Raw genomic sequence first — 24,601 nt, forward strand, 5'->3', positions numbered from 1 at the left:
TTTAAGTTGAATATATGAGCATAATTTTGCTCTTGACCATACAATTGTTTCAATTTCTCCCATATTGCCTGTGATGATGCCAGCAACATACATAGCCTGGCAATCTGAGGCTCGATCGTGTTGGTCAGAAGGGACATGACCATATAGTCAGTCGTCTGCCAATCTTCGATTGCCTCAATCTCTTCTTTTGTTGGTTGATTGGGGTTGATTAGCTGTGGCTTCTTTCGGGTTCCTATGATGAACCCTAATTTTTTTCTTCCACTGAGGCCGATGCATACTGCTCTTGACCATTGGAAATAATTTTGATTACCTGTTAATGTGATGTTGGTGAGTTTGGTAAGATCGTTTTGAGACATGATGAGAATTTCGGTTGGCTGAGTTTTTGATTGGGATTTTGATTGTGTGGGTAAGTGATGATAGGATCATTCCTGCTCTGATACCATGATGAATTTAAGCTTCTATTATCAATTATGAATATACAGTAATTGTTAGTATTCTGAGATTACATGAGAAATGAGAATCCTGTTATATACTAGTTTTCGAATGCAACGGTCTTATTGCTATTTCTTGCTGCTTGTTGCACTCCAACGTTCAATTCTAGCTTAGGGGAAGGTAGAAGTAGCATTTTCCCTTAGGGGAGAGTGTTGCTCCTTTTCCCTAATAGGCCTGTGATGATCAGGAGTTCTGAGGCCATATCCAACAGTCAAAGACTGTTTGAACATTGTTACCATAGTCTGGTGGTTTTGGTGTGTCTTCAACAGGTATTGGGGCTTCTTCAACAATTTCAAAATAAGATTACTAAAATGAAATTGTTTATAATCTTGAAAAGGAAAAATAAATTATTATAAAAAAGGTCTCGAGTAAGAATTTCTTTACAATCATCCTTGAATATTAGTATATTTAAAATTATTGTTGTTATTATATAGGACAAAAGATTAAGCTTTAATAAAAAAATATAATAATTTATGAATTTATTACTTTTGAATATAAATAATAATAATAATGTTTTCATTAGCTAATTGGCCTAGTGTATTGTGATGGTAGTTCAATGCCCAGTTGTACATTCTTCTTTTATTTATTTATTTTTTAAAGCCAAAAAAACAAAGAGAATGTTTGGGAAGAATTATCATTTTGGAATAATATGATATAGAGACAGTGATCTGCATTGGAGGCCTATATAAAAGCTTCATTTGTAACTTTCTTCATAGCATTAGTCCTTGGCTACCATGTGCTGATACATATCCGTGTTGTTGGTATTTCTTTCCCTCCTCTTTCCCTTCTTCTACAGGTCTACTTGGCATATTGACCTGAACTTGAAAAGAGGCCAAAAAGTATGTCTTCATACTTCTTTTATGTTATTACAAATCATGATTCGACTTGAATTATACAATAAAAATAATTTATTTTTATATTCATCAATTTTCATCGATTTTGATGAGTCTTGAATTCTTTTTATTAATTTTTACAATGAAGATATCAATAAGGATAATTTTTTATTGGCTTCTTTTCTTTCTTTTTTTCTAATTTGAGCTAATTTGAATCCAACCAATAGCCTCATGGTATGACAGGATGTATGTAGAAAGGGTAATATTATATGCATATATCCCTAGCATATGTCCATTTAACGATCTAGTTTCCAATTATGCAGAAGATAGTTTTTGGTGTCGATACCAATTGTCACAAATGTCAGACAGAAGTTCTGAAGACTGTCACTAGACTTGAAGGTAAACAACTGATCAAAACATTACATTCTTTCCCTAACATATTCCTACAAACATTTAGGTTCTTACTGTATTTTATTTTTTTGACATATTTAATTAGTAATGCACTTTGAACATTCTTGAAAAATTATGATAAATACATAACAATCCTAACTATTTTATGAATTTTAGAGCTCTATGTTTAAGAAATAAAAAATATTATCGAAATTCACACCAATTCTAAACTACACAACAAGAAATAGTTTTCTTTGCTTGCAATTTGGTCCTCATTAAGCATATTGATCAACTTTGTGAAGAGGCATTGATATGATAGAAATTGATAGTGAGAAGGGAACATTAACAGTGACTGGAGAAGTAGATCCATTTCAAGTTGTTAAAAGGCTGAAGAGGGCAGGAAAAATTGCAGAGATCATTAGTGTTGGACCACCAAAGAGAGAATCAAAGGAGGCAGATAAACAAGAACCATCACTTCCTCACTGTTCAAAAAAATGTGAGCTAGTAGCTAGCCTTTCATGCCCTGAGAGACAAGTTTGTTGTACTCTTCAATCTTCACCTTGTTATATAATCAAATAATACATGTATGGACTTAGACTAATTCAATGTTAATTAGCCAACAATTGACCTTCAAATTTTTTTTTGAGAAATATAATTGATCTTGTTTGCAAAGGGGTTTATTTCAATTTATTTATAATATCGATCAGTGAGATGAATGTATTAATTAGTCTAGTTTTATTAGAAAATAGGTCAATTTATTTATTTATTAGAGACTTAATAGGTCGTAAACTAAATAATAATAGTTATTTCTTTATTTTCATCACAAATGTAATAAATTCTTACCAATATTGAAATAATGTGAACAAAAAAATTTAAACTTTAAAATTTTCCTAATTTTACAAGTAAAACAATCAACCAACCATTTCACTCCCTATTTAACCTTTAATTTTAAATTCCCAATATAAATGTATATATGTTTCTTGCAGTTTTTTTTTCCTCAATGATTTCCTTTTAGTATTGCAAGTTAAGGGTGTTTAATTACAATTTTAAAAGGAAATATTCTTCCTTAAATTTGGTTTATCTCCTCACCTATACTATATATTAAACCGACAAATTATTAATACATATTTATTAATTTTAAATAATAAAATATATATTAATTATTTAATATTAAAATATAAAATACTCATATATACATATTATTCTCTTATTAACGTGTGATATATTGATCAATACTGCATATGAATTTTCAAACTTTAAAAGGAAGGAAAATATTGAACTTTGTGTCTAAATCTTTAATTTTCATAGGAGACAAAAAGGTGAAGTTTTTAACCCTTTTTGGGCTCTGATAGCTACACTGTAGGTAAATGCCCAAAACCACACATTGAAGAATGCCCCAGCCCATGAAACAGATAGGCTTAAATTTAGTTCAGTTTCTTGCTTCTAGTCCACATCTGAAACATGGGTCTTTGTCCTGGTGCAGTCATATAAATTTGACATTTGTGGAGGACAGAAATTCTGGCTATTTGATAATATTTTGACAAAAAAATTTCAGGTGGCTATTAATACAACAAAAATTTTAAGTTTGGGAAATGAATTTTTTATAGCCTCACATCACAACAAAACCATGGAAATGAAGCCTTCAAAACTCCTACAATTTACCCAAACTGAAAAGTTTATTCCATGGCCTTAAATATCAGTCCTGCTTCTCCTTGCCAAATCTCTTCTTGCTCTTCTTCGTCTGCTAACAATTCTCACTTCCTAATACCAAAGCACAAGCATCTGTTCAAGTTCTACTACTCTTCCTGTAGAAAAATATTTGCTAAATCAGAAGGTGCTGAAAGTGGAATAAAGGAACAAGACCTTCCTCCATTTTCTGGTATGTTTATTATTCCATTATATAGTCCCCAGTTGGTAGCTCTTGGTTTTCAAATTGAATCTTGTATAGTTGCTTGGTTGTTTTTTGATGTGTTTATATGTGCATTTATTTGTAGGGTCATTATCCTCCACTCGGACACAGCTAGACCTCTTGGATCAACTTACATCCAACTCCTCATCATCCCCTGATACAGTCGGTATGCTAATGTTAATTCTGTTAATCAAATAGGCCTAAAATGGAATTGATCTCGAATATGAAAATTTAACTTCTTATGCCATGGTGATCAGGATATGAAAGTGATGGCAGTTCTTACAAACTTACAATAAGGCAGCAGCTTGCAAAATTGGTAGGAGAAAGAGATGAAGATGAAGAATTCAGCATCCCATTAGGTAAAAACCTGAAGAAGTTTAGTCCAAAGTTCTTAACAATTTCACAGAAGAGAAACATTAGAAGACAGGCTTACTTGGATGAAGTTTCTCAAAGGAATGATTCAGTTTTTTTTGCTACTATTGGAGCCTTTGTCATCCTTCCACCTATTGTAATTTTAGGAATTGCTATCTTAACTGGTTATGTGCAGCTTTTTCCATGATTTTGTGTTATATACTAAAGCAATTGTTACATAGAAAGTTTACTTCATTACTCCAGGCTGGTGCTGTTGCTACTATGAATGTATCTTTGAAGTGTGTTTGGTAACTAAAATCAGTTGGCCAAGCAATAAAACCCAGAAATCATTAATAGAAGAAGAGTTAATATTTGGAAACAATGGTGGTGAACAGGGTAACTTAGACATGCCTTCAAATTTGGCTTGACAGGCAGCTAAATAAGATAATATGCAATGAAAGATCTGTTAAAGGTGAGACTTTGAAATGCAAGTAGTTATATATAACCTTGTATACATGAAATTAGTGCTAGGTATGTAATCCTTGAAGGGCAGGTTCCTGTTCCTGCTCTTGTCCTCCTCCTACTCATCATCATTGAGTAGCAGATGGAACCCACACTTGATAATTGCATCACAACTGTGTTCAGTTTTGTATGCTCCAGCAAAGAATTCCACAACAATGTTACATAAATCATCCTCTCTCCATATGAAATCAACCGACTTAGCCCAAACGAACACATGTTCTGATTGAAAGGCCATACAGTGACTTGAACAGAAACCATGATTCCAGCAGGAATCAACCTGGTTATGGCAGTGGCCGTACTTGTCTAAGAAATTGACTGTACAACCAATACACAAGACACCTTCAGAAGGACCATAAACTTTGGGATCAAAAACAGCAGAAAAAAGGAGAAAGCTGAAGTTCAGCTGCTCTGGTACTCTGAAAGACAAAGACAGAGAATATCCATTCTTGTTCTGATGCTTCATCTTTCGAGGAACTTCACTTCCAGGGAGACACAGTGATGCCGAATCCTGTACCAAGAAGATCATGTAAGATACTTACTATCCTAAAATAGATGTAATATAAAGGAAAATTTTCTTTGTAATTAGTACCAGAGAATATCTTGCTAACGCAAGGTCCAAAACTTTATCACATTCGGCTCGATCTAAACTGATGCAATTACCAAATTCTAAAACGACAAGCTTTTGTTGTTCTTCTAGGAGTTGGATTGAACTGAATGCTGATTCCATAGATGTACAATTTCTTGCATGCAAATAGTTCAGAGATGGAAGCACTGGTAAATATTTTAGTCTCTTGCAATCACTTAGATCCAGTACAACCAAGTTCGAAAGTTGTTCGATGCTTTCAGGTATGCTGTCAAAATTATTTCCACCTACAAACAAGTTTTCCAGTGATCCTAAAGAGCAAAGACTGTTGGGAATTTCTGAAATGCCACAATACTCTAGATGAACCTCCAATATATAAGGCAAACCTGTCAAGGGAGGAAGTTTCAAACCTTCACATTCATCAAAATATAACTTTATCAACTTCTTCAACTGATTGATGGATGGTGGAACTTGTCTTAGACCACTTTTAGATGCAATAAGCTCCTCCAAGGATGCTAAATTCCCCAAGTCATTTGGCAATCCATGTAGATTTACACATTTACTGATATCTAAATATTTGAGGTATTTAAGATTGCAGATGGTGTCAGGTAGTTCTTTGATACCAGTTCCGGAAGCAATAAGCACCTCCAGAGATTCTAAATTCCCCAACTTCTCTGGCAGTCCAAGTAGGTTAACACAATCCATGATGTCAAAATATCTAAGACATTTCAGATTGCAAATGCTATCTGGAAGACTCACAAACCTCTCACACCAATCCAACTTCAACTTGCAAAGTTGAGAGAGGCACCCAATTGATGAGGAAACTTGTTTTACTGCGGTTCCACCTAAACTTAGATCTATCAAGTTACAAGGAATCTCTGGAAACGCTCTAATCTTTTGGCAAAGCTCAAAAGAAAGAAACTTGAGACTTTTCAAATGATAGAAGCTTGGCAAGCTGCTAAGACTTGTGCAGCAGGGTAAATTCAGTTCAGTTAGCTTGCTCAAATATGTAAGAGACAAGGGAATCTCAACCAAACTTGCACAGAAACTCAAATATAAAACCTCAAGACTCTGAGCTCTAGACATGTCTGGGAATTTGAATAGATACTCAGAATAGCTGAGGTCAATAAATCTCAAATTTACAAGATACTGCAACAGAAAAGAAAAGGTAAGAGTAAGTTAGCATATCTAAACTTCAGAATTAACATCTAAAGAATTGTAAAAGAAACATACTGTATAATGCCTACCTGAACTCCATTCCAAAGTTCTTTAAGTTGGCTATTACACAAGTGAAGTTCAACAAGATTCTCAGCAGAAAATTTCACTGGTAAAGACTTTGAAGGGTAATGATACCAGTAGAGAAATCTTAGCTCATCCGGAAGAAACTCAAGGCCTTTAGGAAGGTGTACTTTGGTTTTGCCACCGAATCATTGTAGAATTTGAGAAATCTTAGGTTATCCATTCTCTGGAATGCTGTAGGACTTAGTTCTAGGTCACTGGACATGTCCAGTGATATACCTTTAATTGCTTCGGTCCCCTATTAACAACACCAAAAGAGTGAAAATTTTATGTCTTACAAAGCTGCATTCATATAAAACTCAATATATAGGGGATAAAGACACAAACTCGTTGTTTCTTGCCTTATCTTTTGTAAATACATTATGTATATCCGTAGCCTGCCACAGTCTACTTCGTTTGCCAAGCTGTTTTTCCTGGCAAATAATATCCTTAGCCATTTGCTCCAGCAAGTCATGCATATCTAACTCATTGTTTGAGATAGATATCAGAGACTTATCAAGCAGTCGTCTTATTCCAATTCTGGAACCATGAACATCCAGTATACTTTCAGCTCGATCTTTATCTACTCCTTTAAGAAAACATGCAATATCAAGAAATATTTCCTTCTCATTCTCACATAGTTCGTCATAGCTTATTCTCAGTACTTTCCTAATTTCTTCATCTGATGCACCTTTAAGCTTTTCCAATTCATCTTCCCACTCTTCTACATCTCTGCTGTATAAATTGGAACCTAAGACCTTAAGAGCTAATGGAACCCCTTGAGCATATTTAATTGCTCTTTCTGAAAGAGCCATGTATCCCTTCTTTGGAGAATCTTGTTTGAAGGCATGCAAGCAAAAGAGCAACAGAGCCTCAGAGCCATTCAATTCCTCAACTTCATATATTTCCGCACCTGCATTCTGAAGCAATTGTTTATCTCTGCTTGTCATGATAATTCTACTCCTTGGACCATAGCTTGTATGTTTCCCTATCAAAAGCTCTATTTGCTTTAGATCACTCACATCATCAAGAACAATGAGAACTTTTCTTCGTGAAAGCATTTTTCTAATAGAAGATGATAACATAATTGGCATGCCTGCATTTGAAATTTCTTTTCCTAACACTTGAAAAAGAAGTTCCCTTTGTAAACAATCTGGTGTGAACTTTTCCAGGTTTTCCCTAACATCTCCAAAAAAGCATCGACTTGTAAATTGACCAGAAACTTGATCAAATACTTTTACAGCAACTGTTGTTTTGCCAATACCGCCCATTCCCCAAATTCCTACTACACGCACATCTGCAGACTCGAGGCATAATAATGACTCAACATACTTGACACGTAAATCAATTCCAACTAACCCATCATTGCATGAATCACTTTGGAAAGATGCAGTCTAGTTTCTCCAAGATTTGACTAACAATTTCCTCAATTAAGTTAGAATCAGACCTGACCATGTACAAAAAGGCAAAATGATCAGCCACAAGAAACACAGAAAATGATGGATGATAAAGTTCATAATGTTGGGCATGGTCACAATGCCACAAAAAAAAAAAGTACACTTAATGTTCTGAGAAACCAGCCCTGCCATCCCAGTTGTTTCCTTCAAAGCTTGGCACCAAGTCTCCACCTTGCGTAAAGAGTTCTTGAATTCTTCTCTATGCTTAGCAATTGCATCCCCAAAACACCCTGTAAGCTGTTGCACATGAATTGGATCTACACGGTAAAACACTGGTAGGACAATCTGTGCCATTGTTGTTTTACATTCCAGTATCTTCACAAGTTCATCCAAACACCAAGGAGAAAATGCATAGTTCTCTGAGAAAATGACAACAGAAACATATGATTGTTCAATTATTTCCAACAGGGATGATGTGATATCTTCTCCTCTGTCAAGATTTTCATCCACAAAGGCATGAACTTGGTTTCTACATAAAGATTTATAAAGATGGCTGAGAAAACCATCACGGATGTCTGCACCTCTAAAGCTAATGAACACATCATACTTCTTCAGATTCATGTTATTTAGCTAAATAGTAAAGAATATAGAGCAGATACACAGCATGAATTTTAAGCAGGAAGACCCCTCCAGTATAAATTCCAGAAAGGAAGATGAAGAAAACAATTCTTCACTTCTTTGAGTATACACAATAATCCTTTGAATGGAAAAGTCAAAGTTTACTTAAGAACAATTAGTGCATGTGATCTAAGTCTTCCTAATAATTTCTGACATCTGAAAGAGAAGCACTTAGCTTCACAATTGAGGTTAAGTCTTCCCCTGATATTTTGTAAGAATGTAGACTTTCAGCTGCACAAAATGCCAAAAATATTGTACTGTCCCCTTGACTTTTAGCTTGATTCCTTAGGCTACTTTACTATACCCCAGAAGAAGTCAGTGCATTTAACCATATCAATCTCTGGGTCCAAGAAATGTGTTGGTTGTGGATTTAACTCCCATTGGAATGCATAAAATATGATGAACTGAAAGGTCCGTTTGGATGAGAATTAGAAAGAGACCCATGATATGGCGCCCTGTAAATCAATTCTAGGACGCCGCATTTCTTGAAAAATTGCAAATTAGCATTGACTTTGTATGATTCAATAAGAATAACAAAATCAAGAATATAGAAAAGGATGCCTATCTTCATGCCTCAACTTCAAATTTGCAGTTGACCTTGACTTTAGATTAAACCTGTTTAGTTGTGAACTGCAAGCAAGTTGTATATAAATATTGCAGTAAGGCATGTATAGATGCACCAAGAACAAAAAGAAAGAAAAAAGAGAGAGATGGAATATCAACACTTCAGCCATAAACATTTCTTGATACCCCATCATTTTAATGACGATGTAGATCAAGAAATCAAATGCAAGGCCTGTAACAGACTTATCATTGCTACCGAACCATCTCATGGTTGCCTTTCTTGCAAACATTTCCTCCATGATCAATGCCTAAATCTACCTCGTTGGCTTCAGCACCCATCTCATCATTCTCACACACTCACCCTCCTTCCTGCTCCAACATACCCCTGTGGGTCCTACTCTTGCAATGCTTGTGGAATCCCTGGAGGAAGTTCCTTCAGCTTTAGCTGTGCTCAGTGTGAGTTTGATTTGCACACAAATTGTGCCACTTTGCCTAGCACAGTTCTTATTGATGCACACTCTCATGAACTCACACTTACCTTTGATAACTTTCCTAGTGATGGGAACATTTCTATTGTGTGTGATGTTTGTAATGAGTTAGTGAACAAGAGTTTTTGGATGTATAAATGTGTTGGCTGTGGCTTTGATTGTCACTTGAATTGTGTGAAGACTGACCAACAGGCAGGATTGAATCCGATGCAGCAAGAAACTCAGGAAGCCGGTGGGCAGTCTAGAGCAAATGATACAATGGATTCAATTAGGCAAGCAACGAGTCAGATGATAGAGGATCAGTTCGAGATTATGAGAATGCAAAATGAGTTGACTAGAGCCCGGATTTTGGCAAATTTTATGACTTGGTCTTGGCGTTGATTTGATCCCCACTTTGCAGTATTTTTCTTCAGTTATCATTTTCTGTATTTTGGAGAATGTCCAACTTCTGATTTCATTCAAGACAGTGAGTTTCAGTGTTCTGGTAATATAATTTTTAGTTCAGAGCTATGATGGTCTTCATCAAATTTCTGCAGTTTATAGACTTGCTTAGGTCTCCATCAAAATTTCAGTTTAGAGAGGTGATGATCTTCATCAAGTTATGCAGTTTAAAGACTTGCTTAGGTCTCCATCAAATCTTTAGTTTAGAAACATGATAGTCTTCATCAAGTTATGCAGTTTAAAGACTTGCTAAGGTCATTTCCATTCAGTTTAAGGATATGTTGGAAAGATCATGTTTTTGACAACTCAAGAAAACACCATAGCCTTCTTTTTGTTTTCTTTTTTGAGAAAAAACAGAGCACAGTATATCAGCATTGTAAAAATATCCTTTCAAAGATATTTTGGAGGCACATTTTCATTTTCATTGTGTAGAGAATTTATTAAACACTATTTTTGCTTTTTTCTTTCCAAAAAACGTGAATTCAACATTCATACATGAAGATTGTTAAATAATGTAATTTTTTGTATATTGTAAGGGTAGTTTAATCTTTTCTATATTCTTAGTGTAGGAGTATGTATAGCTCTCTTTAGTATTAGGGTTATATACTTTTCTTTTGATGTTCTCCTTTTTCTTCTAATCCATAAAACACTAAATACTTTCCTTCAATCCTAACATGGTATCAGAGCAGCTGGGTCTTGGAAACACTTCTTCTTGCTGCTAAGTTGCTACGTGCGTCTTCTTACTGTTGTTCTTCTTCTTGCTGTTGTAGAGCTGCTGTAAAACGGTGTCGTTTCATATGAGCTAAAAGAAGGTCAGTGTGGCTGCTAACTCTGCTGCGTGCATCTTCTTGCTGTTGTAGAGCTGCTGTGAAACGGTGTTATTTCATATGAGCTAAAAGAAGGTAAGTGTGAAACGATGTCGTTTGGACTGAAATTGGTTTTGCTTCCTTTTGTTAGTGTTTTAGACTGTGTGTTGTTTTGTCGATTGTTGTTGATTGTTGTTGTTGTTGTTGTCAACTGGATTATTTTGTCGATTGTTGTTGATTGTTGTTGCTGTTGTCAACTGGATTGTTTTGTCCGTTTAGATGTTTGGTCTGGATTGCTGGTTTTCGACTGTTGATTCCGTTTGTTAGTGTTTTCGACTGTTGTTTCCGCTTGCAGTGTTCTCGACGACTGTTGTTTCCGCTTGCAGTGTTTTCGTCTTCGTCTGGGCAAAACGGTCGTCTGTTTATTGATCAATTGTTGTCTTAGTCTGTGCAAAATGGTGTGGCCATTTGTTGATTTATTGATTTTCTGTACAAAAGGGGTGGGCATTTTCTCTTTGTGTTAATCACTTTGGCTTGTTGGTACTATCTGCTAAATATTTTTCTGTAGCAAGTTGACTGTTATACTTTGGGTAATTGATTACTGTTAATCTGTTGGCATGATGGCTGAAGTTAGGGATGACTCGCTCCAAGCAATCATTATTCAATTAGATGGTAAAAATTATGCCTATTGGAGTTATGTGATGAAATTTTTTCTAAAAGGTAAACAAAAGTGGGGATATATTTCGGGTGTCTTCATTAAGCCCCAAGATAGTGCGGTAAGCTTGGACTATGTGGCACTACTGGATAAATGGGAGGTCGATAATTCAAAAATTATCACCTGGATCAATAATTCTGTTAAACATTCCATAGGTACTTAGCTAGCAAAATTTGAGACAGCTAAGGAGGTTTAGGATTATCTGGCCAGATTGTACACACAGTCTAATTTTGCAAAACAATACCAGTTGGAATCTGACATTCGTGCTCTTCAGCAAAGAAATATGAGCATTCATGAATTTTATGAATCTATGACAGATTTGTGGGATCAATTGGCTCTCACAGAATCTGTTGAATTGCGAGCCTTTGGGGCTTATATTGCATGAAGAGAGGAGCAAAGGTTGGTACAGTTTTTAATGGCCCTTCGTGATGAATTTGAGGGACTTCACGGGTCTATTCTGCATCGTCATCCACTGCCTTCTGTTGACTCTGTTGTCAGTGAGCTTTTGGCTAAAGAAATTCGTCTGAATCTAAAGCACTCGGTTGTAAAAGAGGTTTCTTCAACTTCTACTCCATCCGTTTTTGCCATGCCTCCTCGATCAAACTCTAAGTCTCAATTCAGACCATCTGGATCTGTTGCTCGGGATGAATGTGGGTTCTGCAAGTAAAAAGGTCATTAGAAATCTCAGTGTCCGAAATTGGGCAGAGGAAAACAACAGCAACAATAGCAGTCTCAACAGTGGTCTTATCGACCACCGCCTCTCCACAATGGACCTCCCCTTCTACCTCGTCCTCACAATGCTCTATCAACCTCCTCCTTGGACCCATCATTGATCGAGCAGTTTCAGCAGTTCCTTTCTTCTCAGCCTCATGCCATGTCTGCTTCCTCTCAAATAGGTTCGTCATCTAGTTCTTCAGGTATCCCTTTCCTCCTGAATTTTAGATTCTGGTGCTTCAAACCATATGTCACCTAATTTATCATCATTTACTTCTCTAATCCTTAAAGTTTCAGTCCCTGTTATGAATGCTAGTAGTGCACCTATGCCATTGCAAGGTGTTGGTTCAGTTATTATGTCTTCTCTATCCTTATCCAATGTTTATCACATTCCTAGTCTTGCTTTGAATCTAGCTTCTGTTGATCAGATTTGTGATACTGGATGCTCAGTCTCTTTTTCTTCCTCTACTTGTTCAATTCAGGATCCACATTCTCAGGAGGTGATTGGGATCGGCCATAGAGAATGAGGACTTTATGTATTGGATCAGCTCAAAACTCCTCATACTGCAGCATCTGCTTCTGGTGTTAATTTGTCATCCTTTCGTTTAAGTCCGTCCTCATCTGTGTTTTATTTGTGGCATTCTCACCTTGTTCATGTCTCTGTGTCTCGTTTGTAATTTTTAGTCTCTACAGGAGCTTTAGGAAATTTGAGAACTCATGATATTTCTGATTGCAGTGGTTGTAAACTAGCAAAGTTTACTGCATTGCCTTTTTCTAAAAGTACTACTATTTTTATTACTCCTTTTGAACTTATTCATTATGATGTATGGGGATCCTCTCATGTCTCTACAAAAGGGGGTTCTCGTTATTATGTATCTTTTATTGATGATTGCACTCGTTATTATTGGGTTTATCTTATAAAACATCGTTTAGACTTTTTTGGCATTTATAATGAATTTCGATCTCTTGTGAAAACCCAACATTCAACTGTCATTAAGTGCTTTAGATGTGACTTAGGAGAAGAATATACTTCTCATGCTTTTAAAGACCTACTTGCTTTAGATGGTACAATTTACTAGACTTCTTGCACTGATACTCTTGAACAAAATGGAGTTGCTGAAAGAAAATATAGGCACATTCTTGAGACTGCTTGATCCCTCTTGTTGTCTGCTAGCGTTCCTAGTGAATTTTAGGGGAGGAAATTCTTACTTTTGTTCACTTAATTAATAGAATTCATATTTCTCATAATTCTGGTTTGTCTCCCTATGAAAGATTGTATGGTCGTCCTCCAGATTACTCTTCCCTTCGTGTCTCGCTCTACTGTATGTGTTTTTCTTGGTTATGGTGCAGGTCAAAAAGGATATCATTGTTTTGATCCAATCAGTCATAAGTTATATGTTTCTCGTCATGTTGTTTTTCTTGAACATATTCCTTATTTTACCATTCTTGATCGTCCTCATAATATATCTATGCCTGATCTTATCCACATTGATCCTTTTGCTATTGATATTGATGAGTTACCCTCTACTGGCATTCCTAACACTTCTACTGGCTCTTCCCCTATATCATCTCCTGAGACTACGGATACTATTGAACCTCGTTATCATGTACGAAATCGTAAATCCACTAAACAACCTGATTTTGATTATTCTTGTTACTCGAGTTCATTTGCTTCTTTTCTAGCTTCTATTCATCGTCTTTCTGAACCTTCATCTTTCAAAGAAGCCATTCTTGATCCGCTCGGCGTATGGGCCGAGGAGCTAACTCTTCATCAAACCCATACTTGGGATTTAGTGTCCCTTCCTGCAGGTAAACGTTCTATTGGCTCTCGCTGGATTTATAAGATTAAAACTAAGTCTGATGGGTCTATTGAAAGGTATAAAGCTCGTTTAGTGGCTAAGGATTATTCTCAGGAATATGATCTGGATTATGAGGAGACTTTTGCTCCCGTTGCTAAAATGACCACAATTCGAATACTCATTGTTGTTGCTTCTGTTCGTCACTAGGATATAACTGAAATGGATGTTAAAAATGCCTTTTTGAATGGCGATCTTCACGAAGAAGTTTATATGGTTCCTCCTCCTAGTCTTGATCATCACCTTGGTGAAGTTTGCAAACTCAGGAAGGCTCTCTATGGCCTCAAACAGGCTCCTCGTGCCTGGTTTGAAAAGTTTTCTACTGTGATTACTTCACTTGGTTTTCATCCTAGCAACCATGACTCTGCTCTATTTGTCAAATGTACTTCGACTGGTCGAATTTTGCTTTCTCTATATGTTGATGATATGATTTATTACAAGTGATGATGCTGTCGGGATTAGTCTATTAAAGTCCAAACTGACTCGTTGTTTTGCTATGAAGGACTTGGGTTCCCTTTGTTACTTCTTGGGTATTAAAGTTGCTTCCTCTCCAAAAGGGTATCTTTTTTCTCAATCTAAGTATATTTCTGATATTTTTGAGCGTGCTCGGCTTTCTGATAATAAGACTGTTGATACTCCAATTCAGCTCAACGCTCATTACTCTGCTTCTGATGGTTCTCTACTGTCGGATCCAAGTCTGTATCGGACTGTTGTTGGAAGTCTGATTTATCTCACTATCACTCGTCCTGATATCGCATATGCTGTTCATATAGTCAGTCAGTTTGTTACTTCTCCTACTACAGTTCATTGGGCTACTGTTCTTTGCATTTTAAGATATCTCTGCAACACTCAGTTTCAGACTCTTCTACTTTCATCTACTTCATCATTAGAGTTATGTGCTTACTCTGATGCTAATTGGGCTGGTGATCCTACTGACCGCAAATCGACTACTGGATTTTGTATTTTTCTAGGTGATTCCCTTATCTCTTGGAAAAGTAAGAAGCAGGACGTCATTTCTCGATCCTCAACGGAGGCTGAATATCGCATTATGGCTTCCACTACTTATGAAATAGTTTGGTTGTGATGGTTGCTTGCTGATATGGGTGTCTTTCTGCGGCAACCGACTCCTTTACATTGTGATAATAAGAGTGCTATTCAGATTGCTCACAATTCGGTTTTTCACGAACGGACCAAACATATCGAAATCGACTATCATATTACCCGTCATCACCTTCAGAATGGCACCTTGACATTGCCTTTTGTTTTTTCTTCCTTACAGCTTGCAGACTTGTTTATAAAATGTTTAACTGCTTCACGGTTTCGTTTTCTGTCTGACAAACTCTCGATGCTTGTTGCCATCGCCTCGTGAGTTTGAGGGGGGATGTTAAATAATATAATTCTTTGTATATTGTAAGGGTAGTTTAGTCTTTTCTATATTCTTAGTGTAGGAGTATAGATAGCTCTCTTTTATATTAGGGTTATAGACTTTTCTTTTGATGTTGTCCTTTTTCTTCTAATCAATAAAACACTAAATACCTTCCTTCAATCCTAACAAAGATATCAACTTAACAAACATGAAGCCAAGCTTCATCTTAAACCAAAGACTTTAAAAACTGAATATTCTTTTTTAATATAAACAGGCCCATCAAAGATCATTGGAGCTCTGATACTACTGTTTGGTTTAAGAGGAAGAAAAGAAGAACATGGAATAAAAGGTTTCAATAGAGAACAAAAACATATTGCAGCAGAAAATAAAGTTATAACTCTGAAAAATATGGATATTTTTTTCTTTCTTTTCTTTCAATTTTTTCGATACAATACACTTCTCTTTTTATGTTCTAGCAGCCTCTCTTTTTATAGGGAGAAGTCAATTCTCTCAGGCAAAACTACTGCGACCTGACACCATGTTTATATTCTTGAAACAAGGATCACCATTCCTTTTCACCTAAAACTGATTACATGGTTGAGATATAATTACATTAATGAAACATAGTTAACATTATAGGGAAAACGATCCCAGATACCCCAATCTTTAACCATTTTCGCGAATCTAACCTCACCTTTAAAACGTATCAATTTGGTCCACCATGTTTGCGTCTTGTATCATTCCTACCCACCCGTGTTTTGGCGTGTGCCAGTAATGACATGGCGTCCACACGTGGCTCCACATGTTTGTCTACGTGGCTGAGCATAATGAAGGACCTTAAAACTCACTGTTTCGTCCTAACATTTCCCCAATTCTTATCCCCCAATTTTTTCCCCAGCAAAATCCCCAATTCAGTATTCTAGGGTTTCTAATTTCTATTTTGCCTTTAAAACCTAGGGTTTTCCTGTTCCTCTCATGGCAAGTCTAAATAGAAGGGGCATCGTCAAGATCTTCTGTTGTCAACAATTGATAGTATTTATGTGGGAGTGAAGTAGCATTTTATGAATTTGAAAGACCAGCGAAGCTGATGATATGAAGGAGAACGAAAAATTTCGGGTGTCTGTGACGAGGTTGCTCTTACATTGGGGTAAGCTTTGTTAGCAATGTTAGGATTTAGTAGTTTTATTTTGAAAGATTGAACAATGTATGATGATTTCGTTTCAATTTGGTCATGTAGGGGTGGAGTTGTGTTTTGTTTAGCTGTCATGACGATTGGATGAATGAGAAGAAGTTTGGCAATTAGGGCGGAATTGTGCTCTTGCACTGACGATTGTACAAAATGTGAAGGAACATTTGATGCTTTTCAAGTTCGGTTTCTGTGGTATGGTTGAACATTGTAATGAATGATTGTGAAGCTGGAAAAGTCATGACAGAGAAGTTTGATGAAGGAAAGTTTGATGTTTGATAATCAGTTTGTGCTTGTTTTTGCCAGACAGGCTTTATGGTTGATGTAGCAAGGTGTAGGATTTGGTTTTGTAGTAGATGGGTGGGTTGAATCTTGTAATCAATGGTGAATTGTATTACCAACTTTTATAATTGATTATGCAATGAAGCTCTTATTTTTCTGTTAAGATATTTTGCATGTATTTCTTTTGGCTTTGATGAAGTAAAATAAACCTATAGTTAATATGACAAATTCACATTTGGACAAATAAAATAGGCATTAAACAGCCTTTTAACATTACTGTAATATACAATCCTTACAAAAATCATGAGGTACATTAAACATATGTCTTAGAAAAGATAAACACATAAAACAATACATATGAAGATAAACTAATTGATATGGTCCAAATGACAGTTTTGTTCCATGCAACTTTATAAGCTCTAACAAAAACACAGTACTGCAACTTTTCTAAGGCAACTTCTTAAACTTCTGCATTGGCTTTGGCAAAACATGTTGCCCTTCTTGAATCACCAATTATGCATTGTTACTAGTCTTTGTCTTTGTAGGTACCAATTTCTGTTTGCCTTTCGAACTAGCTACCACCTTCTCTTTGCCTTTGGAACTAGCTACCACCTTCTCTTTTGCCTTTGTAGCTGTTGAAGTTTGGCTACAAACTTTCACACTTTGTACATGAGTAGCTGTAGTTGATCTTTATTCCTTTGTAGCTGTAGTTGATCTTTGGGTGTCAGACCTCTTTCTGGATTGCCTTGTTGCTGTTGTTGTTTCTGTATAACCACTAATAGTCTTCACATTCCTTTTCCCTAGCATCTGCATTATGACATTTTATATTTAGAATATGAAACATGAAAACACACAAAATTAGAGATTCACATCTGACATGTTGAGTACGTACTCTTAAATACATATTACCAGTCTCTATGGATATGTGCAGGCCATATCCTTTTCTAGCCTGCAGTACAACAACACATAACTCATAGGATTACTAAGTATAATTCATACAGAACTAAGTTATGAACAATACCTGAATTCTTTCTTTGGCAATTATTCTCTTATCATATGGTAGTTTGGATTATGAAGGACCAGCTTCTACATTTTCAACTATAGTCTGATTTGGTACATCAATATTGGTAACATTACTTGTAAGAGCTGGTGGGCATCTACTTCTCCTTCTGCTTCTCTGTTACAAGTAGAAAATTCATGAATGAACATACTACTTAATTTGTGATATGACAGCTCTAACAAAAAAATTATATCTGATTGTCCAGAATATCTTTAGATGCAGGTGGATTATCCTTTCTTGGGCACTCTCTTTTATTGTGTCCATATATATAGCAAATTCTACACTGCATCATTATTCCATTTCTACTTAATTTGTTTGGATCCCTTTCTTTTTAATCAACAACTTTCTTTCTATTCACCTTAGGTCTTCCTGGCATCTTTTTGAATAGTGGTGGATGCCTTCCTTAATCCACTAAAACATATGTATAATCCTTGAAAAACAGAATTATCCCCTTCCATATTGCATTCTAAGTCAAAACATCCTTCTCTGTTAACTCTCTTCAATTCATGCACATAGGATCTTAACTTGGCATAATGAGCCTCTATTGATCCTCTAAGCTTCACTAAACCCAGCTTTTTTGCCCTGTAACATGAGCATTTTGAGACTTTTGGTGCATATTTTATCATCAAATCAGATTCCATTTCAGCTACTGAATAATTCGGTTTCTTTCTAAATTCATTTAAAAACTCATCAGCCAGCCACTTTGTAGTTGCCATATTATTTCTTTGCACCCTAGCACAGTTATGGTTAGGTCTAACAGTCCTAACCATGAATGTCCTCTCATTTGGAACTTTTGAAGCGTACACTCTCCAATTGCAGTTTTCTTTATATTGTGCTTCCATCCTATCTTCTCCAGTCCTTTTCCACCACACATCATACCCATTTGCAATAGCATAATTTTGTACTGCTCCTCTAAATTGTTCTGCATTTGTGAATTTCATTCCTGCTACAAACTTTAACTCTTGATGATTACACTTAGGATTGTAAATTATTTTTTTTTCCTCTTTTTTTCTAAAACCACAGTCATTCTCATCACTTGAAACAAGAGTATCAACCTCAGCATCACTGTCAGGGTACTCAGAATGGCACTCACTGCTATCACTCACATTGCCATCCATTCTAGTATTGCTACTAGCCCCCACAAACCCAGTGTCATATCTCCCTTGGTCCCTATCCAATCCTAAACCAAATCCATTGTCAACTACAGTCTTGCTAAAGTCCTTCAGATTCTGTTTTGCAGTCACATATTTCTCATCCACATCTAAGTCAGAAACATCGAAAGATAGGCTATCCTCATCATCACATTCATCATTTTCAGGGGTATAATCTTCATCCTTACTAGATCCAACATAGTCATCAATATTGTTCACACATTCAGGTTCTACTTGATTTTCCCCTTTATTTACAACACTTTCAGGTTCAGTTTCATTTTGATTTGCATTTTCAAATCCAACTACAGTCAATGGTTCATCTGAATTGTCATTATGATGTTGATTCTCATTTTCAGTTATAGTTTGCCCATAGTTTGAAGTAATTGTTATAGCTTCAGCATAAACTTTTAAAAAGCCGTACTCTAAACCTTCTGCAAACATCTTTTTGCACTCTTCCTCAGTTTCAATAAAAACTAAGCCTAGTTCCTTCCCTATAGGGTTCCATCTTCTAGGGGGTTCATAGGTAACACTTAAGAAATGTGTATATCCTAATATTTTTACTATCTCCTCAATATCATCCATAGTGAAACTAGAAATGCCACTAAGATTTACAGAACACCCACCAACATAGTTGACTATAGAATTACTAATTAATGCACCACCATGATGAAATTCAATAGGAATACTGCAGAAATATACACACAACAATTATATTAGCAATGCAGCAATACAAATGCCACTTTCTAGTAATAACAAATGCAAATGCATGTAGTAATAAATAACGCAAATGCAAATGCAAGTGCTCAAAGGTTGTAGTAATAACAAATGCATTTTTCGTACAATGTTATACCCACGACAATAAGATTCCCCACCATTTGCATTGCTTTACCCATTCAATGTATTAACAAATACATACCTTCGTTGTCTTTTTTCTGGAAGGAGCCATCTTGCGGGGGACCACAGGCACGAGCTTCAACAATATTGGACCACATAAAAAGGGACAAAGATAATAGAGCGAATTCGGCGAAATGAGAGAACTTAGGCTATATGTGTGGACGAAACGAGATTGAAATTAGAAGCTCTAGAATACTGAATTTGGGATTTCGCCGGGAAATAAATTGAGGGAAAAGAATTGGAAAAATGTTAGGACGAAACGGTGAGTTTTGAGGTCCTTCATTATGCTCAGCCACGTAGACAAATATGTGGAGCCACGTGTAGACGTCATGTTATTACTAGCACACGCCAAAATATAGGTGGGTAGGAATGATACAAGACGCAAACATGGTGGACCAAATTGATACGTTTTAAAGGTGAGGATAGATTCACGAAAATGGTTAAAAATTGGGGTATCTGGGATCATTTTCCCTAACATTATATGAAATTTGACTAATCTTGATTAAATTCTTGAACAAAAATCTCAGCAACTCCAACACGGATAAAAATAATTCAACTTTCTTTTCTTCACATATTTCTTTGTAATATGCATGTTAGTTAAGTCATGCACTGACTCATCATCAGATAACAATAATATCTCTAACGTCCAAAAACTGCTCAAATTTTATTGAGGAGAAAGATAAAGAAAATCCACCCTAGTCTTGATACTTCATTTTGTGCCACTTCATTTCCTGGTACACATAATCCAAGCCTGTTCGTGAACTGTACCATGAAAAGCACATTATGCAATTAGTTCAATGATACATTATGGGAACTGATGACTGTATTAGATGGAAACATATTGGTACCGTACGTGCTTGGAATCAACTTTTAAGAGCTGAATGCTAAAGTTGAGTGGAGTAAGATCTTATGGAAGAAGGTAACATCCTTAGGCATAATTTTGTCCCTCTAATTGGCTCTCAGGAAGAAGTTGCAAACTAAAGAGAAATTGAGAAGATGGGCGGGGCGGCGGCGGCTTGTGACAGATTTGTGCTTCGTAATTCCGAACCTGAAACTGCCACTCACTTATTCTTTTGACTACCTTCAATCAGCAGCAATTCGGAACAAAAGGTTGACAGGCAAGAGAAGCTAGTTGTTTAAAGTGATCTATTTATTGTGCCATTTATTTGAGGTTAGTAAGATTTGAAACTTAACTTCCAACTTTAAAGTGACCTTATTTCCCATTAGACTAATTAGTATTACAATTAGAATATATATACTATTTTTTTACCATATGAAATATATTTCTACATTGCTCTTTCCAACTCTCCCTAGAAGCTTTTCTCTCTCAACAAAATTATCATATCTCTTAGATTGGTGTTCTCCTCTGGGGGCAGTTCTTAGTGGCTCTTGTCATCGGAAGCTCGCCCTAATCTATTTCTCCATCTTCTCTTGTTCTTGTGTATTTGTATATATTATGTTGTGTTTATTGGATTTTCTGTTCATTTTCAGTCGTTTGTGTGCGTCTTTTGTGGTGGCTATGAGTTTGCGTTGGTTGAGTCCAGTATTTCCTACTCTCCTACCAGTGTTGACTCTACTGATTACCATTTTCTAATAGTTGCACTTGCTGAAAGGAGGGAGAGATGAGAGCTATCTGCGGTGAGATGTTTGGAAAATCAAAGGTTCAAAAGGTGTACAATTGGTACAAATGGCTTAGCAATTCATCCTTCCATCTTGCTATTAGCTGCTATAGCGATTGGTTCCTCATGGTTTTTGCAAGAGGTTAATAAGGAAGACGATGGTGGAGACTTCTAGAAAGGCATGATAGATCAGGGGTATTATGGTAAATCCTATGTCTTTGCAGTGGTGGTTGTTTTGGGCAATAAGCCCAATGTTTGATGTTTTAAGAGCGCTTTTGCTTTAGATCAGGGGTATTATGGTAAATTCTATGACTTCTAGAAAAGGCTTTTGCTTTACAATGATGCTAGCTTTCTTGTCATGAGTCTTTTCCTACGTACTAACATATTTGTCAAACACTACGAGTAAAAAGTGTTTTCTTTGAATAATGAGTAAAAAGTATTTAAAGTAATAAGAACATAATCAAAACTTTTTTAAAATATAATTAAAGAATATATCATTTTAAAAAATATATAATAAAAATTATATATATATATATATATATATATATATATATATATATATAATTACATTATATTAAACATAGAAACAATAGATGCATTAGACAAAAAAACAAACTCATTTTGATAAAAGAAACAAATTCTTACAAACTGTTCTTGCACTAAGAATAGAATAGTTAATATTTGAATCTTGAGTGTAATTCTTTTTTACTAAATTCTTTTTACATAATTAGGAAACAATTATATATTACAAAAACTCATAAAATTATCTTTTTTAAACTTTATAAATATATGTATTATCTTTAAAATTCAAAAATTAAAAGTTAAAGATCTATAATTTACACTCTCATTTTCAACCAAAATTTTTAATTATAAGCCAAATTATTGCATAAAATAAAAAATCCAATAACCATTTCTGTCTTGAAATATTATAACATAAATTTAAAAATAAAAAACTAATCTTTATAGTTTTAAACATCAACCAAATATTAATCATATTTATTTTAAAATTAATTAAACATCAACCAAATCATTCAATTAAATAAAAAGATTAATACCTAAAAATTTAGAGGACTTCAAACACACACATAAAGACATATATATATTTTATGTAAAATTTGGAAAAAGTCGAACTTCTTATGAATTTAGAAAGAATTAATATTCATACATCTTAGCAAACATTAAACATACTTATTTTAAAATCAATTAAATATTAACTAAACATCAACACAAATTATTTAGTTATAAAAAATTTAAATAAATAGAAATCAACAAGAAAATATTTTAAAAAAATTAAATAAATAGAAAAATATTTAAAATGATTAAAATAATAATAAGAAATGACAAATCACATCGAACATATATTGATCAAGGAAAGAATATATATAGTTATCATTTGTAATAAACTAATTATTTTACTCAATAATATTTTATTCTTTTAATTTTTTATTTGTAGGTACTATAACTTGAATTTCTCAGAAACAAAAAAGTAAAAAAAGAATATAGAAAGCTACATAATATTATATATAATAATCTTAATATATATATATATATATATATATATATATATAATTAAAATAAATAAATTATATATAAATATATATATTAAGAACCTATTATGATTTTTATTTACATAAAAATTCAAAACATATTTCATTTTTATAAGTCAGAAAATTAATAAAAAAAAATAAATTATAAGATCAAATAAAATAAATCTAAAATAGTTAGAAGATCCAAATTATTTTATTCACTCTAATGAAAAAGGTAAAAAAAAAATTAAAGCTAAACTGAGTAAAGTTATAATGTTTGTTGATATTTTTATTACCTGTTTTTATTTTTAGCTTTTATTTTTAAAATTTAAAATTTTACTAAAAAATTGAAAAATTATAAAAAAAAATAGATTATATTTAAATACTATTATAATTATCTTGTAAGACTAATTAGACATATTCTTCTTTTAATTGATTAATTTCACTCATATTATTATTTTGTTATAGAAATTAAGTTTTTGTAATTCTCTTTCACATATATCCAATCTCTAGACATTTTGAGAAATAAAGGAAGATAAAAGAATTAAAAAATAAAACATTAAATGAAAGAGTAGTTCAAAATAGGAGTGATTGAAAAATTTGAAGAAAGACTTTATTTTTTTATTCTACACCTTTATGATTAATTTTGTAATAACCACTAGTAACTTGTATTTATTAGACTTACCTTGCAAAAATAAAAGTGTAAAAATGTAATGAAGTAAAATAAAAGGTACTTTTACAATTATTTCTAAAACTAATATTTATTCTTGTACTTTCTGGACTTTGATAATTCTCATTTCTATTTAACAAAAATAAAAAGATTCTTTTTATATATACCGTAAATGGATTATAAAATTTTATTTATGACTATTTTTCTTTTACGATTTAAAGTCTAATTTTTTTATTTATAGGATTTTTTTTTTAAATTGCATTATGGTATCTTTTTTTTTATTATATCTTTTTGTGTTCTTTTAATATCATTTTTTTTTTAAGGTTAAATGCATATTTTGTCCCTAAATTTTGACTGTTTACTCAGTTTAACACTCTAACTTTTGATTTAATCTAATAAACACTTGAACTTACTTTTTTATGATATTTAAACACTTTTTAACATGTGTCTTTATTCAATACATCCATGTATATTGCACAAAGGTGTTTAAATTACTAAACAATAAAGTTCAAGTTTTAGATTAAATTGAAAGGCAAAAGTGTTTATATATTAAAAAGAAATAAAATTTAGATGTCTGTTAGGTTAAATCGAAAATTAAAGTTTAAACTGATTAATCGATACAAATTTAGAAATATAAATATATATTTAGCTTTATTTATTAAAGTTATGACAATATCATCTTCAATCTTCATCCTATTAACCTTTTCATTATTATTAAAATTCAAATAGCTATTATAAACATAAAACTATTATTCTTCTTGCCATCCCTAAATGACTTATTTTATTATTATGTACTTTTAATTGCATTTGAGTATATTTTTAGTATAGTA

General features: G+C 34.0%; 3 protein-coding genes, 1 long non-coding RNA gene and 1 pseudogene across 4 annotated transcripts; 4 read left to right on the plus strand and 1 right to left on the minus strand.

Moving 5' to 3' along the window:
- Positions 1-3,294: 3,294 nt before the first annotated feature.
- LOC8268904 lies at positions 3,295-4,238 on the plus strand. The gene is made up of 3 exons (XM_002522047.4): positions 3,295-3,594; positions 3,710-3,790; positions 3,882-4,238. The coding sequence occupies exons 1-3, from the start codon at positions 3,399-3,401 to the stop codon at positions 4,181-4,183; spliced, it is 579 nt and encodes a 192-aa protein (XP_002522093.1). The 5' UTR covers positions 3,295-3,398; the 3' UTR covers positions 4,184-4,238.
- Positions 4,239-4,454: 216 nt separating this feature from the next.
- LOC112535312 (disease resistance protein RPV1-like) lies at positions 4,455-8,965 on the minus strand. The gene is made up of 5 exons (XM_048375337.1): positions 7,795-8,965; positions 6,682-7,752; positions 6,328-6,507; positions 5,087-6,229; positions 4,455-5,005 (listed from the first exon to the last, which is right to left on the minus strand). Exons 1-5 carry the CDS (start codon positions 8,374-8,376, stop codon positions 4,556-4,558), a joined length of 3,426 nt encoding a protein of 1,141 aa, XP_048231294.1. The 5' UTR covers positions 8,377-8,965; the 3' UTR covers positions 4,455-4,555.
- Positions 8,966-9,081: 116 nt separating this feature from the next.
- LOC8268907 lies at positions 9,082-10,357 on the plus strand. Its single transcript, XM_002522050.3, has one exon. The coding sequence runs from the start codon at positions 9,108-9,110 to the stop codon at positions 9,864-9,866; it is 759 nt and encodes a 252-aa protein (XP_002522096.2). The 5' UTR covers positions 9,082-9,107; the 3' UTR covers positions 9,867-10,357.
- Positions 10,358-13,950: 3,593 nt separating this feature from the next.
- Positions 13,951-16,334, plus strand: LOC107261483 (annotated as a pseudogene).
- A 3,256-nt stretch (positions 16,335-19,590) lies between these two features.
- LOC112535320 lies at positions 19,591-22,104 on the plus strand. The gene is made up of 2 exons (XR_003079475.2): positions 19,591-21,127; positions 21,448-22,104. It is a non-coding gene; the product is annotated as an uncharacterized LOC112535320 (long non-coding RNA).
- Positions 22,105-24,601: the final 2,497 nt, after the last annotated feature.

Source organism: Ricinus communis, chromosome 6 (genome assembly GCF_019578655.1).
Source record: "Ricinus communis isolate WT05 ecotype wild-type chromosome 6, ASM1957865v1, whole genome shotgun sequence".
Taxonomy (NCBI): Eukaryota; Viridiplantae; Streptophyta; class Magnoliopsida; order Malpighiales; family Euphorbiaceae; genus Ricinus; species Ricinus communis.

Excerpts from the sequence above, each read along its gene's own strand:
- LOC8268904 (XM_002522047.4), top strand. The coding sequence starts at position 3,399 with ATGGCCTTAAATATCAGTCCTGCTTCTCCTTGCCAAATCTCTTCTTGC. Across the intron at positions 3,595-3,709 it reads AGACCTTCCTCCATTTTCTG|GGTCATTATCCTCCACTCGG; the intron begins GTATGTTTATTA and ends ATTTATTTGTAG. Across the intron at positions 3,791-3,881 it reads ATCATCCCCTGATACAGTCG|GATATGAAAGTGATGGCAGT; the intron begins GTATGCTAATGT and ends CATGGTGATCAG.
- LOC112535312 (XM_048375337.1), bottom strand. The coding sequence starts at position 8,376 with ATGAATCTGAAGAAGTATGATGTGTTCATTAGCTTTAGAGGTGCAGAC. Across the intron at positions 7,753-7,794 it reads CATGGTCAGGTCTGATTCTA|ACTGCATCTTTCCAAAGTGA; the intron begins ACTTAATTGAGG and ends TGGAGAAACTAG. Across the intron at positions 5,006-5,086 it reads CGTTAGCAAGATATTCTCTG|GATTCGGCATCACTGTGTCT; the intron begins GTACTAATTACA and ends TTCTTGGTACAG.
- LOC8268907 (XM_002522050.3), top strand. The coding sequence starts at position 9,108 with ATGCACCAAGAACAAAAAGAAAGAAAAAAGAGAGAGATGGAATATCAA.